The following is a 26,699-nucleotide window of genomic DNA, read 5'->3' on the forward strand; positions in this document are numbered from 1 at the left end:
CTTGTACAAGGTCACAGGAGCTTACAGTCTATGTCACCTCCTGTGTCCCCCTCCTCCTCATAGATTGTAAATTCCTGTGCCCATTGTACAAGCCCTGTCACCTCCTTTGTCTTCCTCCTCATAGACTATAAGCTCTTGTGACCATTGTACAAGTAGTGTCACCTCATGTGTCCTCCTCCTCATAGACTGTAAGCTCTTGTAGCCATTGTACAAGCATTGTCACCTCTTGTGTCCCCTCCTCCTCATAGATTGTAAGCTCTTGTGACCATTGTACAAGCACTGTCACCCTGTGTCCTCCTCCTCATAAATAGTAAGCTCCTGTGACCATTGTACAAGCACTGTCACCTCCTGTGTCCCCTTCTCCTCCTCATAGATTGTAAGCTCTTGTGGCAATTGTACAAACATTGTCACCTCCTGTCCTCCCCTCCTCATAGATTGTAAGCTCTTGTAACCATTGTCACATATACTCATACCTATACAGCCCTGGTAACTCTTGAGACCCCCTGACTAGGTGTGGGCATAATTCTATCACTCCCCACGACTACCAAGTGTATAGGGCTGAATCTGACAGAACACTTGTAGTGTCGGCACCGGAGTCATCCTTCAGCATCAGGTAACAGTGTCCCATAAAATGTCCCCTAATAAATTCTCCCTATTAATTCTCCCCAAACACAGTGCACTATTAAAACTTCACCAAATGTCACACAATGACCCCTAATTAAACTATCCCCTACACAGTCCCCTTAGGCTACATTCACATGAACGTGTGCCTGCCATACGTATCACGGCAGGCACACGTTGATGCCTTGGAGGGGAGGAGGGGGTGAGGGCTGCTCGCCCCTACCCCTCTCCAAAGAGAAACATGGCTGCACCGCCCCGTAAGGCGCTGCAACTTTACTGTTACTTTATTAAATGTTTTAGCACACTATTTGGGGAAAAAACTTTTTTTCTTATTTTTCCACCTCTAAAACCTAGGTGCGTCTTATGGTCCAGTGCGTCTTATAGTCCGAAAAATACGGTAGATAGGAAATGGTTTATTCAATTTTACTCTAAAGGAAAACAACCACTTACATTCTGGTAGTTTAAGCGGAACAAACATCCAAATTGGCATCTTCTTGCTGATAAAAAAAAAAAAGTTCCATTTATTAGCCCCAAATCCTTTGGGTTGCAGAGAAAAACGCTTTATAAAATAATGGTAATCTGGGGCGTGTAAGATAAAGTGCTCATACAAAATAAAGTTTGTGGACTGAATTTGTGTATAATTATATGTCCACACATCAAAAAATATGCATTGCAAAAAAAAAGAAGAGAAGAGGATGTGTATATAGGACAAAAATACTTTATTGGATAGTACACATATTAAAAACACTAAAAAAAGCTACAAAAGCTTGACAATACAAATCTTGTGTGCCGGGCCAGATGAAAAATATATAACTAGACGGCAATATACTGAAGGAGCTCCAATAAACAAGTAGGTAAATATAGTAACATCAAAAAATCAATAAATATTGGAGCAAAGAAAGTGCATTAGTGCCAGATTAGATATTATAAGTACAATAACATGATAATAAGCGGTTTACATGATATTACCGTCATCTAGTGAGTCAAGTGGGCCCATACAAAACACAGGAGAGGAAGATAAAGTGCTCTTCACTCACATAATAATGCACGCCTATTTGGTGCTTTGTTTCCTCCCTCGACCATTCCCCTATAATGAGGTGTTTCTCTAATTGTAGTGACCCATAGAATACAATGACAGATACAATGACATATTATTTTTCACAGTACGTTGAATGGCAACCAAAAATATACTAAACAACCAAAACAAGATTCACTGATTTTTTTTTATTATTTTTTTTCTCCACCCAGAAAGAGCTAGAGCTGTAGAAGAAGATCCAATTTTTTTGAATAACAAAATAGTAGTGATTAAAAAAACTTAAACAAACAACAACAATTGTTAATCTATTTAATTGTGTTAAAGGGGTTTTCACACAAAGACAAGTTGGGCCCTATCAGTGCTGAGACCCCCACAGATCGTGAAAAAGATCTCCATAAGAGTAATGGAGCAGATGGCCGCGCCTGACCATTCTGCTCCATTAATCTATGGAGTTGACGGAGATCGCCGAGCGCTGTGATCGTTCTTGTGATATGCGGGGGTCTCATCACCAAGACCCCCACTGATCAGTATGTTAGGCCCTATCCCGTAGATAGGGCCTAACTTGTCTTCGTGGGGAAACCCCTTTAAGCTCTAGTATATAATTTCAGTTCTAAATTAAGCTTTTATTATATTTTTGGAGATTCAGATGAAAACCATGCAAGCACACGAAGAGCTAAAGTTAGATACATCCAACTAATATATGCACAATAAATATAGAGCTTCCTTTGTTGACTATTTAATGTTCTGTCTCTAATGGAAAAGAAAAATCATGGAAGCTTGTAGCTTAACACATGTACAAGAAAGTTCACCTTTTGTTACTGAATCTTGTCTTCTCTTGGATCTATACTTCTTGTGTAGATGCTGCTATCCACTCCATGTGGACATAAGTTGTCCCAATTGACGCAACTGGGGTGTAGTTGCTGCGGATCGGTCACAGTGTAATCGCAGTCCTCCTTTTCCACCCCCAAACCAAAAATAGGAGAAATGTTGCAGCCTGCTTCAGATTCTGTGGATGTCTAACAAATGTAGGCCACTAAGTTTTTGCAAGACAAGCAATGTTTGCCACAAAATTGTTTTAGATTTGACCCATTCCTGGAAGCTACATGTGATAAAATCCATTGCATAAGAATCATGATTCTCTGCTCTATATAGACCTTAATAAAGAGAATGTGTAAGGAAGTTTTTGTTAAAGGGGTATTCCTGGGAATATGAACGTGTGCTAAAAATTTTATGCCTTTCTAAAGTAGGTGGAGTAATCTCCAATGTGGCCGCCATCTAAAACTACAGGTCCCATGATCCTTTAGTTCTCAGTAACTCCTCCTCCCAGTGATGATATAACAGACTGTCCTACTCTGCTATCATAGTAATGATGTGTGGAGCTGCCATCACTGCACATTACACCACTGAGATGGCTCTCTCCACAACACTGGTTGTAGTCGGTTGGTTTCAGTGCATCCAGCGTAGCCAAACAGTTTTAAATTGATGCAATTTACCAAAGAGCTGTGTAACTTTCTTTAGGCTTAGTATTTATGGATTTAATGGGTGCCCTAAATTGCCCAATCCTAGTTTGTTATATGCAATCTGTACTAGTACAGATTTAGACTGTACAGTCTTATGCAGCGTCAGATAAATCATGCTGAAGTAAATTAAGACTATGGAATGGGAATTTAGATTAGCTAATAGTTGTTCTAGTTTCCGACTGAATTTTCTAGGGCTAGATAACGCCCCCTTCATGCCTTTTTTTTTTCAGAGAAGCCGTAAAACTGCCTCAAAATGGTCTAAAATCCTTAAAAATAAATGTTAATTCTGGCACAGGCAGATTAATGATAAATATCCCCCTTTATATAAATTAGAACAGTTATCTTTTTTCCTAGCAGGAATGGTCATACAAGCTGTCCATTAATTTACCATCTATTTCTGTCTCCTGAAGGGAGGGTGATATTGGGTGATATTTATGAGGGCTTGTACACCAGTTTTCTGGCATACAAGCACTGAAATAATCGCAATGCCTATTGAACTGCCAGGCTGGAACCTCCTGACGTAGCCAGCTGTGCAAGAGGGACGACGTGGTCTCATCATATTTAAGAAATATATACCTTGGCACATAGTCACTGCACCAGATGGGAACAACACATGATCAGGTTTGCTGTGTCATATTCACATCCGGAATCTATCTTAGAACTGTTTCTGTATAGATGGATATCTAGATAGATGAGCCGAGAAATAAAAACCTCTGAACAGAATACAATTTGTATCTGTATTGTGTGTTTGGGCTCAGCCTACATCTACTTTGTTCATTTCTGTCCATGCAGATCACCAAAATGGCAGTGGTGCCAGTGTCTGATGGGCCTATTGAATTAAATGGGTTCTCAACAATGACTATTTTTTATTGTATTAAATAGTTCAGTTTACATTTCATTGAGACTGCAATGAATGTTCATTACAAATTTGCTAGTGACACATTTCAATCTCAAAGGTGCATCCACCGTACATCCATTGATGGTGACAGTCGTCTGTTTATAGATGTCACCGCCCCTTAGGAGCGGAGCAGGTGCTGGGTGTCTGCTGTTTTACACAGCAGAGATCAACAACTTGGTCCATGATATGGACTCTGCCAATCATGGACCTTTAACCCCTGAAATGAGATCATACAGGGCTGTTTTTTTATATGCATTTCTAAAAGCACTGTTCTCATAGTATAAAACATTTTGCACAAGTAAGCAGAACGTTACATCATACCTTATTAATGATGCATATTGGCTTGTACACCAATTAGGTTTAGCCATCTGTTGATCTGTACACGTCATTATGTGGTCATAAAGTCTATAGTTATTACAGCCATACAATAAATTTGAAGGAATTATACCTTTAAAAAAGGGGAAAAAGATTTGATATTTATTTGTACTTGTGGTTACTGGGCATGTGTCCCCTGCCCTCATCCAGTTGTGATCATGGGGAGCTTCTTGTCCTGTTTCTCTTTTAATTGACAAAATAATATATCTGAAGCATAACAAATACAAGAATTGGTACTGGTGAGAAGAGAAGGGTTCTCTGATGTGTGTGATTTAGTGTCCTTGTCATTATTGATGTTGTCCTTGGCTGGTCTGATGCATTTACGTGTGCTGTGTGTGTTGTACCATATTGACCTCTTTTCCTTGTACGCTGTATCTCTGGATCTTGGCCATGTCGCCTGAAACCATTGCTGAAATGAAATAAGCATGCAGCTATAATTTGAAACCATAATAATAATAATGGTTTATAGCTCCATGATATTTCACAGCATATATCACGTATATGCACACTGGGTGCAAATACATATAAGACATTACAGAGCAATAACATGGTCAGATGGAACAATAGGAATGAGGACCCTGCTTACAACCTATGATTATCAATCTTCCTATAAATTACAGTATTTTTCAGACTATAAGGCGCACCGGAGTATAAGGCGCACCATCAATAAATGCCTGATAAAACATCTAGGTTCGTATATAAGGCGCACCGGACTATAAGGCGCACCTTATTATAAGGAAGAATGACCTGTGCACACTTCAAGGCAGCTGTTGTCTGTCTGTATGGTTCATATATAAGGCGCACTGGATTATAAGGCGCACCTTTGATTTCTGAGGAAATCAAAGGATTTTTTGTGCGCCTTATAGTCCGAAAAATACGGTATGATAAATCTTGTGGTACATCTATATACAACTTGTTTATGATTGCCACATACTTTCTCTACTTTATATGGTCTACAGCAGGGGTGCAAAACCTGCGGCCTGAAGACCCTTGGGTTGCAGCCCCTGCCCTGCTGCCTGCAGCTCCCACTGTAGCAGGGCTACAATTTTACTCCGTTTTTGCCTTAACTCGTGGCAAAAATTAAATACAACGTGTCCAGTAAGCAAAACCGTGCTTCAGGACCTTCGGCTGCAGCCGGGCAGCTCAAGGACCTGTGATGTCATCACTACATGACACTCCGGCTTGTGAACTTGGGGCAGGGGGTGGTGAACAAGACTGGGGGGGGGGGAGGGCTTGCTTTGTGAACCCTGGGGGTGTTTACTGTGTGAAAAGAGGGTAGTAGACATTAAGGGGGGCTACCTGAGTGAGAAGAGAGACAAGACCTGGTGGGGCAGTATTCTAGTAGTTATATTCTTTTCACCTCAGGCAGCAAGAAGGCAAGAATTGTCCCTGGGCAGCAGATAATAAGTATGAATACATAGCTGGCTGCAGGCAGGGCACAGTACTGGGGTCTACCAGAGGCCCTGCGTGCAGTGTGCTCTATTGTAGTCTGTGAGGAATTTGCGCAGTCCTTTGGATTTTGGTTAATAGTGTGGCCCCCTGAAGGGTAGTCCATGTGTGTTAGTACACTTGTATACTGCTGTTTAATGTTTGTAATAAACATTGCTTTAATGAGTTATCTATAGTTCCCCCCCTCCCCCTCTCCATTATCAACTTCCTCTTGTCTTGTTCTTTGCATCTTGCTACATAATCTCTTTAGCGAAGGGAAACACGTGCAATCTCACAGTTGTTAGTATGGGCTCATGAAACTGGTTCTTAATTTCCTGCTTAGAGCAGACTTAGAGATTGTATCGTCTTATATCTTTTTATGTTTTTATTTTTTTTTAACCACAGCAAAGTTTTAAAAAAATTGCTTTAAAGAAATGCAAATAAACCATAATTTTTGGATAATAAATAGTTGTATAAGGAATAAGGACACAGACAAATTAATGAGCAATTTTTTTCACGTGGCTGGAGGCAACCCAAGCAATTAAAGGTTTTGGCCACTTACAGCAAACTTTTTAGCAGGGTAAGAATAAGACCCTAATAAGATCACCCACATTATTTATACCCTGTTAAAGTTTGCTCTTTGCTGTAGGAGTTGGGACTCAATGGTCTTGTGCCTTCTGATGGCAAACTGTGTCTTATGACACGCTTCCACTAGGGATGTTTTAGAGAGCTCTCACGATCTGAGTTCTCTCCATAGCCAGTGAGTGTTTGTTTTTCTGCATATTGCACCAAACACCCACCGGTAACATGCGCAATCGGTGCTAGCACCGTTTGTGGATGTTAACCTTTGATCGTGCGCTGACGCTTGGTTGGTCGCTCCCTGTTACGTCATCGGGGATTGGCGATCTGTTGCCATGGCAGCCTTGGGTCAGACAAAGATCTGAGGCTGTCTCGTTTCACACAATGTATTACAATGCACAATGTAGTACAATATACTATAGTTTGATAGGATCAATAACACAACCTAGGGTTTAAGTACCCTAGGAGGTCTGAAAAAAATTTTAAAAAGAGGGGGGGGGGAAATTAAACGCCCCCTCCCCTTTCCTAGCATTGATATCAATATAAATACATGTAGAAAATCAAAAGAGATAGAGGACGGCGCCTTGGGTGATATTTTCACGGTAGGTATTGAGTAGTAAAGACAAAGGCCCACAAAAGGGCTGCTCACCTATTTTCCACTTAAAGGCAGAATATCCCAACCGAGGGGATACAGTTGTTGGTATACAGGTTCCCGTTAGATCCAATCTGTCGTAGTACTCAGGCTGCTGCCTCTGGTCCACTCAGCCGGAACACCCAAACAAACACGGGGGTCCGGTAGCAATAGGACAATATAGGGCAAAGAAAAAATGCGGCCAGAAAAACGGCCCTACCTTTCCGTACTGCAAAAACATCAATAACAATGGAATTGACTCTACTCCGAAGTTCTCTAGAACTAATTTATTACATAAAAATTATTTAAAATATACAATAAATACAATATTATATTGATATACAAGTGGACTGCTGTGTGTAATGAAGGCACCCAAGTATAGGTCAGATGGTTTAGATTATCTTTAGGCAACAATGACAGATATCAACAATTGGGCATGTATCAAAAGATTTAAAAGTTCTTGTAAAAGGTAAATTAATATACATTTACGATCACAATAGTGAAATGTATACAGTTGCACAAATAAAGTCATGACAATAGTGTTAATTTACTTACAGATGATGTTAGAAGTCTGTGGCCACTTGTTTTGGTGTACCAAGATGGCCGCCAAGTGTATATTGGGCGCGGAAGTGACAGACTAAAGTAGTAACTGCAACTGCGCTAAGGATGTGCGCATGGGTGAAGGGAATTATGTTGCACTCTGAAAATGGGTGCACGTGCTGTATAGAGCCGTGCCACATTGTGTCACGTGATCTAGAATGTCCGCATGCATTGTACAAAGCCGTGCCACATTGTGTCGCGCAATACAAAATATGCGCATGCGCTATACAAAGCCAGTTTTGGCCGCGTACTCTTTACATGGCAACGAGGACGCTGTGGCTGCGGGTGCCAAAGTAGACTATAACAAATAAGAAATATCCAGTGGTAGGTAACAACTGTTAAAGAAATAAAATTCTAAAACAACTAAATGCAAGTCCATTTGGAGGAAAATGTTAGTGTACACAAAATCTTAAAAGTATACGTATACTTAAGTAAACTATCACCATACAAATATACCTATGTAGAAGGGACCATATATGGTAGTAACGTGAATATTAATGAATTTGGTATGGAATAAGGCTGGAGGCTGCATTTGAAGGGGCCAATGGTTCTTGGGGGAAAAAAAAGATAGAGGGGCTTCTGTAGAACCATTGGCGGGTTTCAAACGGCTGGGAGCCAAGATGTTTTTTAAAGTTTTGGATCGCCTGAACGTTAGATGTGGCCTCTTGGGGATAATCGCTTTAAGGTAAGGATCATTCAAGAGAATGCCCCAATGTTTTTCCAAGACCCTTTTGATGTCCAAGTGCTCATTCGATTAAGTGTTGATGAAGTTCAAGTCGACCTGTCTGTAGGTAGTTCCGGAATTAGTAACTTTCGGTTAACAAGGACGTTACCAACCTTTTCCTGTAAGGTGTTTATTTCATTTTATTGTATTTTGTTTTAAATAATTTTTATGTAATAAATTAGTTCTACAGAACTGCAGAGTAGCGTCAATTCCATTGTTATTGATGTTGACACTCCTTTAAAGTTTTTCCAGTACGGAAAGGTAGCACCGTTTTTCTGGCTGCATTTTTTCTTTGCACTATATTATCAATATAATAAACAGTAAAAAATAATTACACGTTAGGTATCTTCCTAAAAGTCTGATCTATCAAAATATAATAGCGATTATTCCCTGTGTTTTGCCCCCTAATGGAAAATGGCGGCAAAAGTCGGTAATGCCACTTTTTTTGCCATTTTGATATACTTGAAAACGTCATGAAAAGTCACATAAAAAGTTACTCTACACACAGCTCCGTATACTGAAGTATGAAAATGTTATTAGCGCCAGAACATGGCAAAATGAAGGATTTTTTTTTTTGTTTTTTGTACACAAGGTTTTCATTTTTGTACATATATGAAAACATCATAAAACCTATTTTGTATCCCTGTGATTGTACCGACCCAAAGAATAAAGTAGACATGTAATTTGGGGCACACAGTGAAATCCAAGCCCACAAGCAAATCACACAAATGTATCTTTTCACCAATTTCACTGCATTTGGAATTTTTTCCCGCTTCCCAGTACATGGCATGGAATATTAAATGCCATCACTATGAAGTGGAATTTGTTACACAGAAAACGAGCCCTCATACAGCTCTTTACATAAAAAGTTATGGATTTTTGAAGGTGAGGAATGAAAAATGAAAACGCAAAAACAAGGGCCTGGCTGTTAAGGGTTTAACAGAGCAAGTAAATATTGGTGACCTTATTAGGTTCTTATAATTGCCCTGTTAAAGTTTTCTATAAGTGGTCAACCCCTTTAATAATAATAATAAAAATAATAATAATAATGCAGACCAAGCAATTCATAATAATTATAGACACCCTAGAGTAGACACAAAATATTAAGATCCCCCCCGCCCAAAAAAAAAAAAAAACCACAAAAACTGAAAATTATAAGAATGCAGATCCAGATGAAACAAAAAAAAATGGAAGCATTTATTTCTTATACGGTCACTGCCTGGTTGTGCATCCCTGCTCTATATGGAAAGCCACAGCCGTGATATATTCCATTGATCGGAGGTCCCTAAGACGTGTATATAAATCCAGTAGTGATGGAGAAGCGGGACGTCTCCTATTCAGAGAAATCAAACACTTCACCGCTGTTATTATGTGTAGTAACAACCTGGCACTCTGACCCCTGAGAGAACTAGGATACAGATTTGGTATATAAATTTCAGGGTCCTGAAAGCCAATTTCTAACATTACAAAACAAATTCTTATTGAAAATCGCTATCCTACTGCATTCTGAACACAAGTACATTCTTTATCTCACTATGAAAATAAAGGGGTTATCCGGGTGTTAAAAATTACTGAGGGCCGGGCTGGGGAGGGCTAGTTAAACATAATAAACATGTACTTACCTCCTCCGGCGCCGCTGATGTCCCGCGCCGTGGTCCGTTTGATCCGGGCCCCTGTTTGTTTACAGGGGCACAGAAGCCGCGCACAGGGAACTTCCGTTCCGCAATGTGGCCGGCTCCTCCCTTCCATCCCTATCTCTCAGCGTTGTAAGCGCTGGGAGATGGTGTCGGATGGGAGCTTCCGGCCAGCCAGAAGCTCCCTGTGCGCCCCTGTATACAAACCGGCACGCAGAAGAGACGGACCGCGTACAGTAGGTAGGTATCATATTATGTTAGAACCAATAACAAAGATTTTATGGGGCAGCTAGAGTAATACATTAGGACACGTTATATACCTATTAGGAATTTAGCTATATTTCCCTATCTGATTCATTGCTCCAGAATATATACCTAAACAAAAATACACCCAAAAGAATAACTGCAACCCAGGATACTAAAAAAAAACCTATAACTACATTTTCCAGAATCCCCCCCCCCCCCCAATGAACCCTAGAACTATAAAAATTCACTTGATGTCTTCACTTCAACACTTTGTCTCATCAGCAGTGGTGCTACAGTCATGTAGAATATGGCTCACCTAGTATCAGTTTTACAACAAAAATGCTCCTGAATAGGAAAATCCTTCTCTCTTCTTATCACAGATCTTTGCTAACATATATATGTACTGATAACACCTACTGAGTATATAATTCTCCCTCTTAAAACAATAAAGACCTGTCTTCACTGATAGCAGACTGAGCAGTGAAATAAGCAGTTTAGCAGGCAGGCAAGGACTGATAACTGGAGACAAAGGCTTTTTCCTCTATAGAACTTTTCATTTAGAAAAGATTTTTGAAACAACAGTTACGGTACTCTTAAAGCCTTTTGTGACCAAGGTTTCAGTGATTACATCTTTTGGGGGGGGGGTTTTGTTAGAATTAGAAGACTGCAAAGATGAAAAAAATTACTTTTCTTTCCTATTAAAGTTTTTCAATAAGAAGTAAAATTTGATAAATGTTTACCAAAATATGTTACAAATATGTACCATCAGTCCATCACTCTTCCCAGGTTTAGATGCAGTTACAGAGGGTGCATTTATTTCAACAAATTGACGGCTCGGTTTCCCTGCAGCTTTTTCTCCATTCTGCATACAGCTGGAGGGTTGCACAGGGTATATGTAATCAGGTATTTATTGCTTTGGCACTCGCAAAGGGGTTAAGCTTAAAAAAAACCTGCAAATTAAATCATTGAAGGCATTCAATATCCTAAAAAAATATAGCCTCAAAGTTCTTGTGTGTATTGGACCTTAGAATAAACCTTATTGTATGGCTAGGAAGCATTTGGGTAAACTGCTCACTGAAACATATTGTGTTTCTATTTTCAGATCCTCGTTGGGCATCTATTAATAGAGGTGTTCTTATATGTGATGAATGCTGTAGTGTACATCGGAGCCTGGGCCGACATATCTCACAAGTGAGGCATCTTAAACACACGCCATGGCCTCCTACCTTACTACAGGTAACGGTTCAATCTTTCTACAGAGTAGTTTTACGATCGACTTATTCTTTGCTAAAAGGGGCTGTCCACAACTTTACTACTGATAAGGTAATTGGTGGGTCTCGCAGGTCCTGATACTCTTTCCAATCATCCTCATTATTAGGAGCCAATTTAGTCCTGTCCTCAGGATGAGATCTTTCCATGTTGGCATCTTGGCTCTTTACATGGAAATATAAAAAATGTATGGATTTTTGAAGGAGTGAGGAGTGAAAAATGAAAATGCAAAAACAAAAAAACTGCCTGGTTGTTAAGGGGTTAAGGAAAAAGTTGCAATATTGTTTATCTAATTGTTTTAAATATATTATCTATTTGCTAACCCAGAATTGAAAGCAGTGTTATAGTGTACTGTCCTTATAAAGTGTTTTATGCTGGTGTTTAGATGGTACAGACCTTGTATGGCAATGGAGCAAATTCAATATGGGAACATTCTTTGCTGGACCCAGCATCCATAATGAGTGGAAAACGGAAAGCAAACCCACAGGATAAATTGCAGTAAGTTTAAAGACGTTAATCTCAAATTGTACCTATAAAAACTACAACAAAAAGCCAAACATAGCCCTTAAATAACAAAAATGTCTTAAAATATGTTGTTTTTTTTTAAAATTATGTTAAAGTAAAAAAAAATAAAATAATCTATCTACTCAAGTATAAGCCAAGTTTTTCAGCACAAAAAAATGTCCAGCATAAAGTAAACTCTGTTTATACTGGAGTCTATAAAAAAAAATCTTAAAATTTGCCTTTCCGATGCCCTTACACAGGTCTGCGGCCGGTCACAAGTCCTTGCACACTATGACGTCAGCCACCGAATGACATCATAGTGAATGCTACGGCAGTGACTGGTCGCTGCGTGATGGTGGTGCACAATATATGATATCAGAAAGCGATTGATGTCTTAGGGCTCATTCAGATGGCCGTCTATGGGGATGTATATGCGGCCGCAAATTTGCGGCAACATATACGTCCCCGTAGACGGCAATGGCGGTATGGTGCCACAGCGTGCAAGGACCTGTGACCGGCTGCCGACTGCAATGAAGAAGACAACCTGTGGGGGTTGTTGTTTTTTTAATGTGCTAAATGCTGTCTATATACTGCGGGGGAACAGGCTGACTGGTTATATACTAGGGGGCACAGGCTGGCTATATACTGGGGCGGCCTGATTCTAGGTGAGCCATGTTCTACATGGCCAAAGTACCACTGCCAATGAGAAACAGTGTTGGTGAAATGAAGTTAGGAGGAAAATTATTCTCCTTATACAGAATTCCTTAGCTGGCTAAGGATTATGGAAAATATAGAATATATCCTGGGGGGCAGGGGCTGGTTGGCTATATCCTGGGGGGCAGGGGCTAGTTGGCTATATACTGGGTGAAGGCTGTGACAAATGCATTTCCCACCCTGGGTTTATACTGTAGTCAATAGGTTTTCCTTGGTTTTTTGTGTTAAAATTAGGTGCTTTGTTTTATACTCGGGTCGGCTTATACTTGCGTATATAAGGTAAAATGAATACACATATTGTGTTCCCAGCTGATTTAAACTGCTGTCCAGATTTGTACTGACCCAAAAATTAAATCATCTGTTAAGATTTGGTAACACAAAAGACAGGGATAGTGTGCCCTGAGCTTGCCCCAACCTCTGTCCCTTCCTATAGCCCCCCCACGCTAAACCGTGGGGCGACTACTTGAAGACTCGAAATACACTGATAAGTGTGGGAAGGGAAACACAAACAGACTGACAAACATAAAACACAAAAGAATAGTAAACTAGCCGGATTCACAACGAGAAGGTACATCAATAGCAAAACGATACAGATACAGATACAGAGCAAGTCAAACCTAATGCTGAGAGCGAGTGGAGAAGGGATTTCAAACACTGGCACAGGTGACTAGTGAAGCTGCAATTTATGCAGCCAGAACTCCACCTCCAGAACCTGATAGGAGCTGGACAGCTTCTGGGAATTAACCCCTCATGGTGCAGAACAACCAGGCACCAAGCATAGGTAGCACAAGTCCCAGCAGTTCCGAACACAACTCCTAGACAGCGCAAGATCTTAGCAGCCGCTGCCCGGGACGAGAGGTGGAGTTTGCGCGGATACGCACCGGGGTTCGGAGAACGCTGCTGGCACCACCAGAAGAACCAGAAGTCCCAGCATTTTCCCTAGCGGACCTGACATCATCATGTTATTCATAACGCATAATGAACACTGTAAATTAAAGGGGTTGTCAGGGTTTGGTTATATTAAGATTATGGGCCCTAGGTGGTATAAAAGGAATAAAGAAGTCATAGTTGCCTTGCTCTGTCTACTGTACAGCATGACACCTCCAGTCATGTTACTATACAGAGGCTCAGAGACGTCTTTTCTTAATCCCTTTAACCCCTAGAAAACCTCAAGTTTCCAGAAACTGTTCTCTGCCGTTAATATAGTACATAATTCCAAGAGAAAGTTCTGCATTTATTGATTGCAATGCAGAGAGGACAGATGCTTCCTAAAGATTGATTATAGATTATTACTGCATTTACTGGAATCTATTTCGAAGACATGTGGACAGCTTGTAGCAATTCCAGGAATGTATAGTAGTGTTTGCCCCGCAGGTTCAATAGTCCCTCATTTTTTTTTGTATTGTATTTCTGTAAGTGCAGAGCAAAACAAAATCTGTACACATACAGTGTAGGAAATGTATATGTGTGTATGTATAATATATGTGTGAATGTATAATATATGTGTGTATGTGATATGTTTATTATTAGAGATAGATGTATGTATATATAGCACCAAGATGATTCATTTAGGAACTAGCAGTTCTCTGCATTGTCTATCATTCCAGAATTGTCAGACTTGTCAGAAAGGAAGTAAGAATTGAGTTGTCAACTCTCTTGAAGTTTTAAAGCATAATTTTATATATTTTTAATTTGTTTACAGCCCAAACAAAGCTGAATTTATAAGGGCAAAATATCAAATGCTGGCATTTGTTCACCGGTTACCCTGTCGAGATGATGATAGTGTTACAGCCAAAGATCTTAGTAAGGTAAACACGTTTCTCCTCTAAGCATACCACCACCTTCTGACCAGTTCTGTCTTGTTACAACAAATATCCTGATCTGCGACGAAAGAGAAGGTTTACAATAATACAGACTGCACGGCTTGTGTTTTCTAAATACTACACTGGCTTATGTTCACATTTGGAGAGGGATTGTTTGTATAAAGGAACACTAAAGCTTTGAATGAGAATTCAAAATCATTCTATAGAAACAAAGCAAGACATATATTTTGTAGAAAAGAGAAATTATTGTAACAAGTTTGTATGTTGGCCCCAGAAAACAGAGAGAAGTATAACAACATACAGTAATATAGTAACTTCTGCTCCTTATTGGATTTCAGTCCCGCAACCAGACCTTTCTAGGCAATGCCCCTCATCTGGTTACTATATCCTGTAAACCTATTGTTCCATATGACTGTTTGTACCCTGTAATGTAATATTATATTTGTATATGTCCCCTATGATTTATAAAGTGCTGCAGAATTTGATGGCGCTTTATAAATAAAGATTATTATTAAACAAAGAAGGACAATTGCATAGAAACTTATTTTTTTATGACACTTAAGTCCAATAAATGTCAGCCTGTATTGTATTCCTACATGACCTGGTATTTCTGTATACATCAGAGCTATTCCTTCCTAGGACTCCTCATTATCTCTACTTCTAGTCTTTCCTATGAGTGGGGCACCTGTCTCTTAGGGTTATTGGATACGACTGCATTAACCTTTCTGCTTTCTCAGTAGTTCTGTGCCAATATTCTTGCATAATGTCCTAAGGCGAGCTCTGTAATCTAGTCTACCCTTTATATTTAGACCAGTTTAGATTCACATTTTGAATCTATGCAAAATTTTGAGACACTTCAGATCTACAATTTCTTCTTGATTCACAACCAGGCCTATGTCACGTATACATTATGAGAATAAAAGACTGCGTGGTGCATGTCCCATAGGCGTAACACATTGATTACATTCAACATGTGATTTATTTATATTTTTTGTTTGTGTAAGTTTGATTTATTTATTTATTTTTTTAAAAATGTTCTTTATCCAGCAACTTCACTCGAGTGTTAGGACGGGCAATTTGGAGACCTGTCTGAGGCTCCTATCTCTTGGGGCACAAGCAAATTTTTTTAATCCGGTAAGTTGCTGCTTATATTTTAAGTCTTGCTTGCGTTTAAGTAATTTGAACTGAATAAACTGGCAAATGGGATTAAACAGTGGCAGCTAATTCTGTAGTAATCTGTGTAATAGATGTGAAGAAAAGATTAGTAGTTGCTCCTATAACGTTACCATTGTATTGATCAGTGACAAGCCCTTTGGAGGGAAAAATTGGAGAATGTGAATGACATGGCAGCTGATGTCAATGTTCTTCATTGAGATAATGCTCTTGTGCTTGTACTGACAGGCGTCCCCAGCCATCCAGAATCTGGCCACCATTTTCCTGCCATAGTACAGGGCTTCAATAAGGAAGGCACGGTCTGTGGTAGAATTAAACAATTTTGGGTACACCAGGAGCAGGCATAGCTTAGGGTCCTCAAGGACTGCTAGTCTCAACCTGTTGAATTGGAATTTACAGACCTGTTCCCAGTACCCCCACAGGACAGGACCACATTAGGTGTAGAAAGGTACCAGAGGTTGTGGAGCACTTGGGACATTTTAGCATTACTGAGTGTTCATAGTGGCCATAGTATCTCCTTAAGGAGCATGCACAACCATATCCATCAAATCTTTGCTGCCTACAGAAGCCAATCATTTAAAGGACATCTACCACCAGGATGAAGGATTTTAACCCAAGCACTCGCACATACTGGTGTGTGCCCCCTTTAACAGGACCTGCTCTTCTTTGATCCACAGATCCAGAGGTCAGATATAACTTTGTAAACGAGAGAGGTTTAAAATCTTACAATGTTTTTATAGGAGTCACATATTAAAATAACAGATCCAAACCGGGAAGCAGAAAAAGTGCTATCTAGGCTATCCTGCAATAAAAAAACAAATCTAAAATATATTAACTCTTAACGCTTTCTCAATCAATGTTTAATCTGGGTTAATCAATATTATTTAATAGCGGGATAATACCATATTTATAGAGTTTCTCTCCCAATATTTTCCAGGAAAAGGGAAGTACACCTCTTCATGTGGCAGCAAAGGCAGGCCAGATACTACAGGCTGAGCTACTCACCATCTATGGGGCAGATCCTGGCACACCGGATTCTGCTGGGAAAACACCCATTGACTATGCAAGGTCAGCATCTCATCCTATCAAGAAGTCTGCAGTTTATTTTATTTTACTTCTGTCTCCAGATTACATTTTTTACACTTGGTGTCACTTTATTTAAGGGGTTATGATTTGTCTTTTCCCTTTGAAGCTGTTCTAATGGCTGAAGATGCTTTCCTATTTATAGCTCATCCTAGAGGCACAGGAGACTGTTGTGCTGCTTTTCTTGTAGAGCTTAAACTCTTTATGACCTCTTATGTGCCTATGTGCTTGATGGTGCTGTATGAGAGGTTGTTTTTTGCAGGGCTAGTTGCATTTTGAACGCCACTATTTTTCAGCACACAAATCTTTGTTTTTTTTACTATGCCTTCTTTAGAAGTGGTTAGGTTTTTTTTTTGACCTCTTCAGTAAATGTAATTTATTGCTTTGTTAAAAGTAAGTCGGAAGGCCCTTATGTGTTGTTCTGTTTCGGACATATCAGATACCACATTCTTCACATGCTTGTGTGTTGTATAGATGATTGCCTGTCTGAAACGTGTTTAAGATGGATGGGTGAACGCTGGTGTATGACAAAAAAAACAATTGTAATTCATTTTAGTTGTCAGTCACACTCCTAGGTTGATGACTTGTAATTGTAAATAGGTCAAGGACGTTGTATCATGCCTATTACTATTATTATCTTTTATTACTGTTATTTGCATCATAGCCAAGGTCAGTAATGGTGCAATTTAGCTACAAAGGCCCACCAGAGAAGAGAATAATATATTTAGCCCATTTTCTGCTCCATCTAGTAGATTGGGTCTTAAAAACGGCCTTTCTTACTACCCCTTTCAAGACCAAGGGTCTTGGGTACATTAATTTCCTGGTCAATTTTTTTTTTTTTTTTTGTCATCACAGTTGCGCACTTCAAACCGCTATATATTTTAAACCTTGGTACCTAGAAATGGGGTGTAATATTAAAAAAGAATCAACCCTTTAATATAACTGGATTATGTTATCTAGGCACCACTGAATAGGAAATTTACACAGTTTAAAGTTAGTCGGGAACAGGGAGCTGTATCGAAAAATCACATTTTTGACTAACTTTAACTGTGGAAATATCTGGTTCTTTGGCACCTCCTTTCCATATAGAGGGTGTCTGCTGTATTATGCTAATTATTGCTGGTAACCTATGACGCCATTTAAAGGGAGCTGGGGGTTGTTTGCATGTCACAAATAATACACCTTACAGCTCCTTTAAATACCACCACATGTGGAATTTTTTTTTCAGGTTCCCAGTTCATTGCACACAATATGAAATGGTGCCCATAGGAAGTACAGGAATTACATTTTTTAAACAAAAGCCAAGCCCTCACGTGAGAATGTAAATGGGAAAAATAAAACGCTTTTGAAATATGCAAAGTTAAAAAAACAAAATAACGATAAAAAATGGGAAGTGACTGTTTCTAAAGGGGTTAAAGCCTTGTTTTCCTTCCAACAGGCAAGGTGGCCACCATGAATTAGCGGATCGTCTTGTGGAGATTCAGCATGAATTGACAGATCGATTAGCATTCTACCTCTGTGGGAGGAAACCTGGTAGGCGACTAAGGAAGTAAAAATTAGGATTGATGGTAATTGGTTAATAAAATAACAAGCATTGTTTGTTTGTTTTTTTAACTTTTATTCTAGACCACAGAAACGGACAGCACTTTATTATACCCCACATGGCAGACAGGTAAGGATAAGTTTATTACTTAAAGGGAACGTGTCCCCAGGGACCTCATTTTAACTATAGACAGGTTACAGAAGCCCATTACACCTGCATTGCAAATATGCCTTACTTTTTTCTCTAAGCATTTGCATTACAATATAATTGTGTGTTATAAGTTACCTTGCACACGGAAAGAATCCTGTGTGTAGTCCCAGGTGTTGGGATTTGGTTTGAATGCATTTCAGAAAACAAAACGTGACTTGTCTGTGCTGCAGACTGCTCAGCTCTTGTGCTCCTGTACAGCTCCTCCCTCCTGCTCCATCAGAGTTCACAGCCTAGTGAGCTGACATCAATGGGGGAGGGAGGAGCTGTACAGGCATATTTGCAATGCAGCTGTGATGGGCTTTTACAACTTGTCTTTAGGGAAAATGAGGTGCCTGGTGACAGGTTCCTTTTTAAAGCAATTTTCAGTTTCAGCAGAATGTAAGTCATAGAAAGGGGGGGAAAAAATGAGAACAGTGCATCTAATATCTTCTGCCAATCACTTGAAGCAACAAAATACTTGCCAGGAAATAATATGCATCTTTCCAAGCAACCGTTGAAGTTCACAGTGCCCGGAGGGTCGTCACTTGTCAGCAATAACTACAGCTGTTTTTTCTTTTATAAAGTCCTATACGGTAGACAGCTGCAAGGCAGCTGCAGAAGGCCCTTGTGAATGGCATCTTTGTAGTGTAGTGCGCTTTCATGGAAGTGGGGTACAGATTTTTCCTTTTGCGTCTTAATAATTATTATTAAAGGATTTATTAAATATGCATCCGTAATGTTAATTTTCCTTTTGTTCTGTGGCTGTTCATGTGGAATAAGGAGGCTGTAAGTAAAGGATTTATTTCTTTATGACTGTTATGCCCCCTTGGGCATATTATTATCTACCATTTCTGCTGTGAGCTTTTAATTTTTGCAATAACAACGGTTTTAAATAATAAACAATATTTTGCATGTAGTAAACTTATTGGATTTGGATGTACTTATTAGATCTATGGAGGGCATGGACCTTTTTAAAGCACGTTGGTTAGATGTCTGCCAATAGTACAATGTATAGATTTATCAAGAACAGTTGTATAAATGTAATAAAATGTGTGCAACCAAGCTAGAAACCTGATTTGAAGTGAAAGGCTTTACCAGTTTTATTTAACCTTAAATAAAACTGCTGTATAGACTCGAGTTTAAACCGAGTTTTTCAGCGCAAAAAATGTGCTACAAATCTTCACCTCGGCTTATACTCGAGTCATGAAAAAAAAACCCGAACACTACTCACCTTCCGATCAATCACAAAAGAGGGATCATTCAAAGGAGGAAGAACTTTACTTCAATTCCAAACTCTCCACCTCCGTAACGATCAATTTACATCTTGCTTCAATGATGATTTTCTGGTTGATGCCAACACCCAGGGCCAAAGGCAATGATCTGCCTCGCAACACAAAAGTACAGGTAGTCCCCAATTTAAGGACACCCGACTTAGACACTCCCTAGTTACAGACAGACATCGCTGTGACCTCTGGATGTTTTACTTTGGTCCCAGGATGCAAAGATCAGCTGTAAGGTGTCTGTAATGAGGTTTTATAGATAATCCGTTTTCCTATGACACCACTAAATTTTGTCACTGGGACAAAAAAAACCTTTGCGGGACCTACATTTAGAAAATACCTGTTCTGACTTAACTGAAAATTCAGCTTAAGAACAATCCTCAAGAACCTATATTTCTGCTGAAAGGCCCCTTTAAATGCCAATAGACCGATGAACCTGTGCAGCGTCTGGTGGTTAATAAGTGACATGATCAATTTCTCAAAACTGTGTTACTTGTGCAACCTTTAGAGTTACTCATTTCAGCTTTTGTACTATTTTTTTCAGCAGCCTAGATGTATCAGAACTAGCTAAAGCTGCAAAGAAAAAACTTCAGTCTGTGAGTATTTAGCAGTGAGTGTTTAGCACTGCAAGGGTTTTACATTGGGCATTGCTGACTCATGTCCTCTTTTGTAGTTAAGCAATCACTTATTTGAGGAATTGGCTATGGATGTTTATGATGAAGTTGACCGGAGAGAAACAGACGCAGGTAAGTGTATACTAGAGGTAGTTATTTCATTTACCTATGCTTTTGGACAACCACATTAGAAAAATAAGTTTATATTTTGTAGTACTGAAAGTAATATAGTCTTGAGATCTATCTTTTTTTGCTTTGATTTCCCTTTTTGGTGCTGGAGGAAAACAAAAGAGAACAATTTAAACAGTCAAAAAAGTAAGCTGTGGCAGAGTCAATGATATTACTATTTTATTCTCATGTATGTGCTCTGTGGCTTTTTCTATTATCTTGTTAAATTGTGCTTGTTTGGTAGTCCTGGTGAGCTGTGTAACCACACCTTTGTGTATTTTGATAGTAGGAGCAGACATTCATATTGCAGGATTGTCTCTGACCTTGCAGCATTTTTGCAATCTGTCCCCTCGGAGGAGAGTCGGGAGGCCCCATACACATCAGACAAAGAGAAGAAAACTGCACTCTTAAAGGGCATCTACCACCAGGATGAAGGACTGTATGCAAATGAGCCTGAGGGGCTCCATAGGTGTTAATGAGGCCTGGAGCCCCTCAGGCTCATTTGCATACAGTCCTTCATCCTGGTGGTAGATGTCTTTTAAACACAGCAAAGAGAGGACAGGAAACAGCAGCCTGTAGATGAAGTTTTAATGTCCCTATTTTGGTTGTATGATGTTCACTGCGACTCAGATGACATGGAGAGGAAAAAATATGCATTCTACACAAAATAGCAGGATAGTTACCCTTTAATGGAAATCTACTATCTACAGCCAAGTACTGTGATTGTGGTCATATTCTTATTCGTTATCCATGTCCTGCTTCTTCTAAAATCAACTATTAAAATTACTCTGAGGTACACAGGCTGATACCAGGACCTGAATACTAAATGGGCTTGTCCAGAGAAAACATGACTTTAATATCATACAACATGGTGAGGTGTGCCGCTGTTTTTGGAAGAAATCGAACATATTTATCAACCCTTAGGACAAACCCCTTTTAAGGTCATTGCTGACCCATCACTTTTCATGCCCATTTGACCATGGAGACCTGTTATTCGCTACTGTGGTCGCTGAAAGGTTCAGCACTTCCAGTGTTGTGGGGTCTGTAAGGAGATGTGTGGGACAGAGATCAGAGTAGGCTGACTATCTATAATGCTTTATTTTTCACCTGTCCAGTGTAATTGTTTATGGTATGATGTAGCAAATTATTCTTTATTAGATTGAAATTTTTCTAATTTTGCTTCCAGTTTGGCTGGCTACTCAGAACCATAGCACACTTGTCACAGAAACCACTGTAGTACCTTTCCTTCCTGTGAACCCGGAATATTCCTCAACACGTAACCAGGTATCTGATGTTGCTTTTAACTGCTATAGGTGGTGGACTTTTTTAATTTTTTTATACTCCTGCTTAGTCATTGTGCTTTTTCCTAAACCTCTTGCATTTTAGGGAAGGCAGAAGCTGGCACGTTTCAATGCCCATGAATTTGCTACCCTGGTAATAGACATTTTAAGTGATGCCAAAAGACGACAACAGGGAAATTCTGTAATTGCACCCAAAGGTAATTGGGAAAACCACATGCCAAAAAGGCGGTGTAAGACTTAATTCACGTGGGTGGGGGGGCCTACCAATCTTTTGAATAACAAATGCTAAGCCACAACCAGAAATGTAAAAGTTTGTCCATCTTCTGTTTTTTTGAATTTACAAATACAAATTTAAGAGTCCAACTTCCGTATTGTGGGTGTATATATAAATTACATCTCTTGTAGGTTTATATTTTACGTACAAGAGATTTTTTATATACAATACATAATTGGACTGTTTTATATACTTAAGAGGATAAACAGCACTACCACCAGGCAATTTATATTTTCAATATTTTAAATACTTGGACTAAAAAAGGGAAACCTGAAATAGGTGAAACATTGATAAATCTTTTTGAATCTTAAAGGAAACCTACCATATGATTTAATGCATTATGAAGCAAACATAACTTGAGACTGCTTTAGGTACGCTGATGCAGGATTATATCTTGGTTAATCTCTGTGCTGAGTGGTTTTGCTGATAAAACAGATATAACATTATGATAATGAAGCTCTGTCCCTTCTATGGCTCCTTCAGCGCTTACTTCCCGCTTCTCCTGGCAGGAGAGTTTTTCTCTGCAGGAGAAAATGATGCAATCACTCATCTCCCTTCCAGACAGGATAATCAATTGCTGCACCATCCCCCAGCTGCTGTGTATAAGTGATCCAGCTCAGATTGATTAGTCATGCTTAGTCATGCTTGACTAACCTCCATTTGTAATTACAAGCTCCGTGTTGATCAAGCCATGCTGATCCAGCTTTCCCAAGATCCTGAATGTTATAATAGTTTTTTCAACAAAACCACTCATCTTGAGGATTAACCAAGATATGTTCCTGCATCAGTGTAGCTACAGCATTCTCAAGGTATATTTGCTTCCTAATGCATGAAATCAAATGGTAGGTTTCCTTTAACTAGCCCCAATTTGTGAGACTATTCTGTATACCGTATATACTCATGTACAAGCCGAGTTTTTCAGCACAAAAAAATGTGCAGAAAAATCTCACCTCGGCTTATACACGAGACAATAAATAAAATGAACTTGCATACTCACCTTCCAGCGTCCCTGATGCTCGTGGCGGCTTCCCAGGTCCTCTTCTGTCTTCTTTCCCTGTAACAGCCGGCAGAGCCGCGGCCATGCAATCTGCTGGATGGCGCATACTATGATGGATCAGATGGATGCGTCTCTGCCAGGTGTTACAGCAGAAAGAAGACAGAAGAGGAGCTGCAACGAGCACCGGGGACGCCGGAAGGGGAGTATGTAAGTTTATTTTTTTTATTTTTTTATTTTTATGCAGGCTGACTATATACTAAAGGGGGCTGGCTGAATATATACTAAAGGGGTCTGGCTGGCTGTATACTACTGGGGGCTGGCTGGTAGGCTATATACTAGGAGGCTGTGACCAATGCATTAGTCAATAGGTTTTCCCTGTTTTTGGTGGTAAAATTGGGGGCCTTGGCTTATACTCGGGCCGGCTTATACGGTATATAATTATATGGTATATAATTCTAGTCTAGATGTGGATTTGGTTTATAAACCATTAGCCTTTCTTATATTTTATAGAATAGCAATTTAGAGAATATTGTTTGTGTGATTTATGATTAGATGGCATATGATTATAGTTTATGATTACATTTCTACATAATTGTACTATGTTTATTTATTTATTTTTTTTTACTCTTAACGGTGTTAACTGTATATGAAAGTGTTTTTGTTTTTTGTTTTGTTATTTAAAAATGTTTCTTATTGGAAAATAAAATAAAAACAATTGTTTTTACCCTAAGATATAGTGCCAGAAAAATTTTATTCAAAAAATAGTTTTATAGTTTTGGAGTGACACCAGGAACAGTTCTTGCGTACATATCCTAGGGGGTTGTAAAACAAAACCAGTGTGCCAATCTATCTATATACAATTATGTATGTTTCATATATTACTTTTGATTATCTTAAATTCTAGATAATGTGGAATTGGTCTTAAAAAGTATAAGCAATCAACACAGCACTGATAGCCAAGATAACGACCAGCCCGACTACGATAGTGTGGCATCTGATGAAGAAACCGATTTGGAGAATGTTCCACCTAATTCTAATAGGGAAAAGGTTTGTTTGGAGTCTAAAAAAAAAAAAAAAATTGTAAAAAAAAAATGTGACAGTTCAATCACCCCCCTTTCCCTAATTAGTATGATGAAACACCACTTTTTCGTCATTTTGCAGCTCATAAAAATTTATATAAAAAGTTATCAAAAGGTTGTACAGTCCCACAAATGGTATCTATGTAAACATCACGTCCTTAAAAAAGTGACACCTTACACAAGTTATTGGCATCAGAATATGGCAAAATGTAAGAATATTTTTTTTTTTTTTTGGTACAAAAGGTTTTAATTGGGTAAAAAGATCACCCACATGAGCAATATGTGGAAGTAATAGCCTGCAGACAGGGGAGTGCCAGACTCCCCAGTATGATCTTGTCTGTGCACTCCATCCACTTCTGCAGTACCCCTGTGTAATAAACTTAGGAGATACATTTTCATGTCTTGGAAACGGATTGCTTACATTGGTGTTTTCTTTAAATCCTCCTTTTTCAGCATTTTGATGACCTGCCATTTCTATGTATGCATCTGTTTCTAGAGTTTGGACTTGTCTGATGGAACGTTTACAGTACAAGAATTTTTGGAGGTGAAAAACGCCCTGACTGCATCAGAAGCTAAAATCCAACAGTTAATGAAAGTTAATAGCAATCTCAGCGATGAGCTTCGGATAATGCAAAAAAAGGTAACTAGTTTATGACTTACTACTCCTGCACGGAAGTGTCTCAGATATGTCATTGTGTTCCCACTGCATGCCCATCACACTATTCTTTACATGTTTGTCACATGGCAATGGCTTAAGTGCATGGGTATATATTTCCGTTAACATTAGTTCCTGGCATATGTGCTAACTAGAAACTTTTGTTCTTGTATGCTTTCTCTATGTAAGTTTTCTTACTACCGACATTCTAAGCAGCAGGTATAGGAAGTATATCTATAGTCAATGACCCCTTATCTTTTGTAAGAAGAAGGATGAACGTTAGCTGAATACTCTAACTACTGATGGCAGCTGAAAAACCTTCCCTTAAAAGCTTAATTTAAGATGGGGAAATTATAAATTTTTTTTTGTTTTAGGCTACATTCACACTACAGTATGGGGGACGTATATGCGGCCGATATACGTCCCCCATACACTTCTATGGGCTCACGGCCCTGTACGGGAGTGGTACGGTGCAGCACACGTGCGGCACCGTACCGTTCCGTAGCCCGGGGAAAGATGGGACATGTCCTATCTTTTCCCGTATTACGGCGCCATTACTTCCTATGGAGAGGGGCGGGGGTGAGCTGCGCTCACCTCCTCCTCTCCCCCCGCTGCCGTGTGCCCGCCGTATACGGTGCGGCGGGCTTACGGCAGTGGAAATGTAGCCTTACTCATCTTTATACATATGCTACTAGTTTCAGTACTTCTCCAGTTTTATTGTGTGTGTAGTAACTTTGTGTAGATCATTCATGACAGGAAATCTATTTAATATTGAAAAGTACAATTTTCCTTCTGCTTTGGTTGTTTTTTCCGTCTTGCCACAGTCCTGCTCTGTGCAGATTCACACTGCAGAGGTACATCCATGAAACGCGGTTTCACACAGTTTCCCGTTTTGACAGACCGACCACAGTGTCTAGCGCGAGACTCATTGCATCATAACGATGTATGGTGAAAGGAGTCCCTCCTTTCCCTCAGAACAGCATCACCAAACTGTAATCCTGATCCATGGACCCACCCCAATAGTGCAAATCAGCCCTTAGGCTTCCATCATATGAACGTGTACTACGTCTAGGCCCGAAACTTGTGGATATGTGATAGGTAGAATGTTGGTACAACCCCTTGAACATTTACCATACATGTTATAAGTCCATTTGAATCGGTGACATGTGTCAAGAATAGGGGATAAGTGCCTAATCTCAGGGAGTCTGACCATTAGGGACCAAAAGTGAAATGTCCCATTCCAAATAACAATGGAGTTGCACATCTTTTTATGTATATGGGACTTCTGAGGTGACTTTCAGAGACAGTTGTTGTAAAGGAATTCTCTTAACTTCTGCTCACCAGAAGCCCCTAAAATTGTGTAAAAGATATGTTATGAGAAAATCTTAAAAATAAAGAGCAATTTAAAAAATATAGTTTCTGTATTTGGTTATAATTGGTAAAAATAATCTAGACGATGCACTCTTTATTTAATTCATTAAATTAATTTAAGTCGACCTTTCATCAACTACAACTCTTTGCTCCTTTAAATGGGTTTTGTCATAAATATTGTCGATATTCTATTAACAGAATAAGGGGATAAACATATGATTGCAGGGGGTCTCGGCTGTTGGACGCCCTCCATCAAAAGAATGTGTGATCTTCTCTTGAGCAGGAGCTTCAAAGGGACTTCCTGTTGGCTTACATTACAGCAGAGACTTGGAAGTATAGTGCAGATCATGAGCACTTGTAATTCCCCATT

General features: G+C 39.4%; 1 protein-coding gene across 9 annotated transcripts in view; it reads left to right on the forward strand.

The window, feature by feature from the left end:
* The window catches only part of GIT2 (GIT ArfGAP 2), a 54,383-nt gene that overhangs the window by 6,703 nt on the left and 20,981 nt on the right, over positions 1-26,699 (forward strand). For 7 of the 9 annotated variants that reach the window (XM_072147182.1, XM_072147216.1, XM_072147200.1 and 4 more), the window contains exons 2-14: positions 11,395-11,528; positions 11,947-12,059; positions 14,482-14,587; positions 15,650-15,736; positions 16,713-16,843; positions 18,297-18,391; positions 18,485-18,530; positions 20,415-20,466; positions 20,544-20,616; positions 21,839-21,936; positions 22,039-22,150; positions 24,129-24,271; positions 24,800-24,943. In XM_072147182.1, coding sequence (XP_072003283.1) covers positions 11,395-11,528; positions 11,947-12,059; positions 14,482-14,587; positions 15,650-15,736; positions 16,713-16,843; positions 18,297-18,391; positions 18,485-18,530; positions 20,415-20,466; positions 20,544-20,616; positions 21,839-21,936; positions 22,039-22,150; positions 24,129-24,271; positions 24,800-24,943 — 1,334 coding nt within the window. The remainder of the gene's footprint in view (positions 1-11,394; positions 11,529-11,946; positions 12,060-14,481; positions 14,588-15,649; positions 15,737-16,712; positions 16,844-18,296; positions 18,392-18,484; positions 18,531-20,414; positions 20,467-20,543; positions 20,617-21,838; positions 21,937-22,038; positions 22,151-24,128; positions 24,272-24,799; positions 24,944-26,699) is intronic. The other 2 variants (XM_072147191.1, XM_072147253.1) reach the window with 1 other exon arrangement.

The sequence above is a fragment of the Engystomops pustulosus genome, chromosome 1, assembly GCF_040894005.1.
Source record: "Engystomops pustulosus chromosome 1, aEngPut4.maternal, whole genome shotgun sequence".
Taxonomy (NCBI): Eukaryota; Metazoa; Chordata; class Amphibia; order Anura; family Leptodactylidae; genus Engystomops; species Engystomops pustulosus.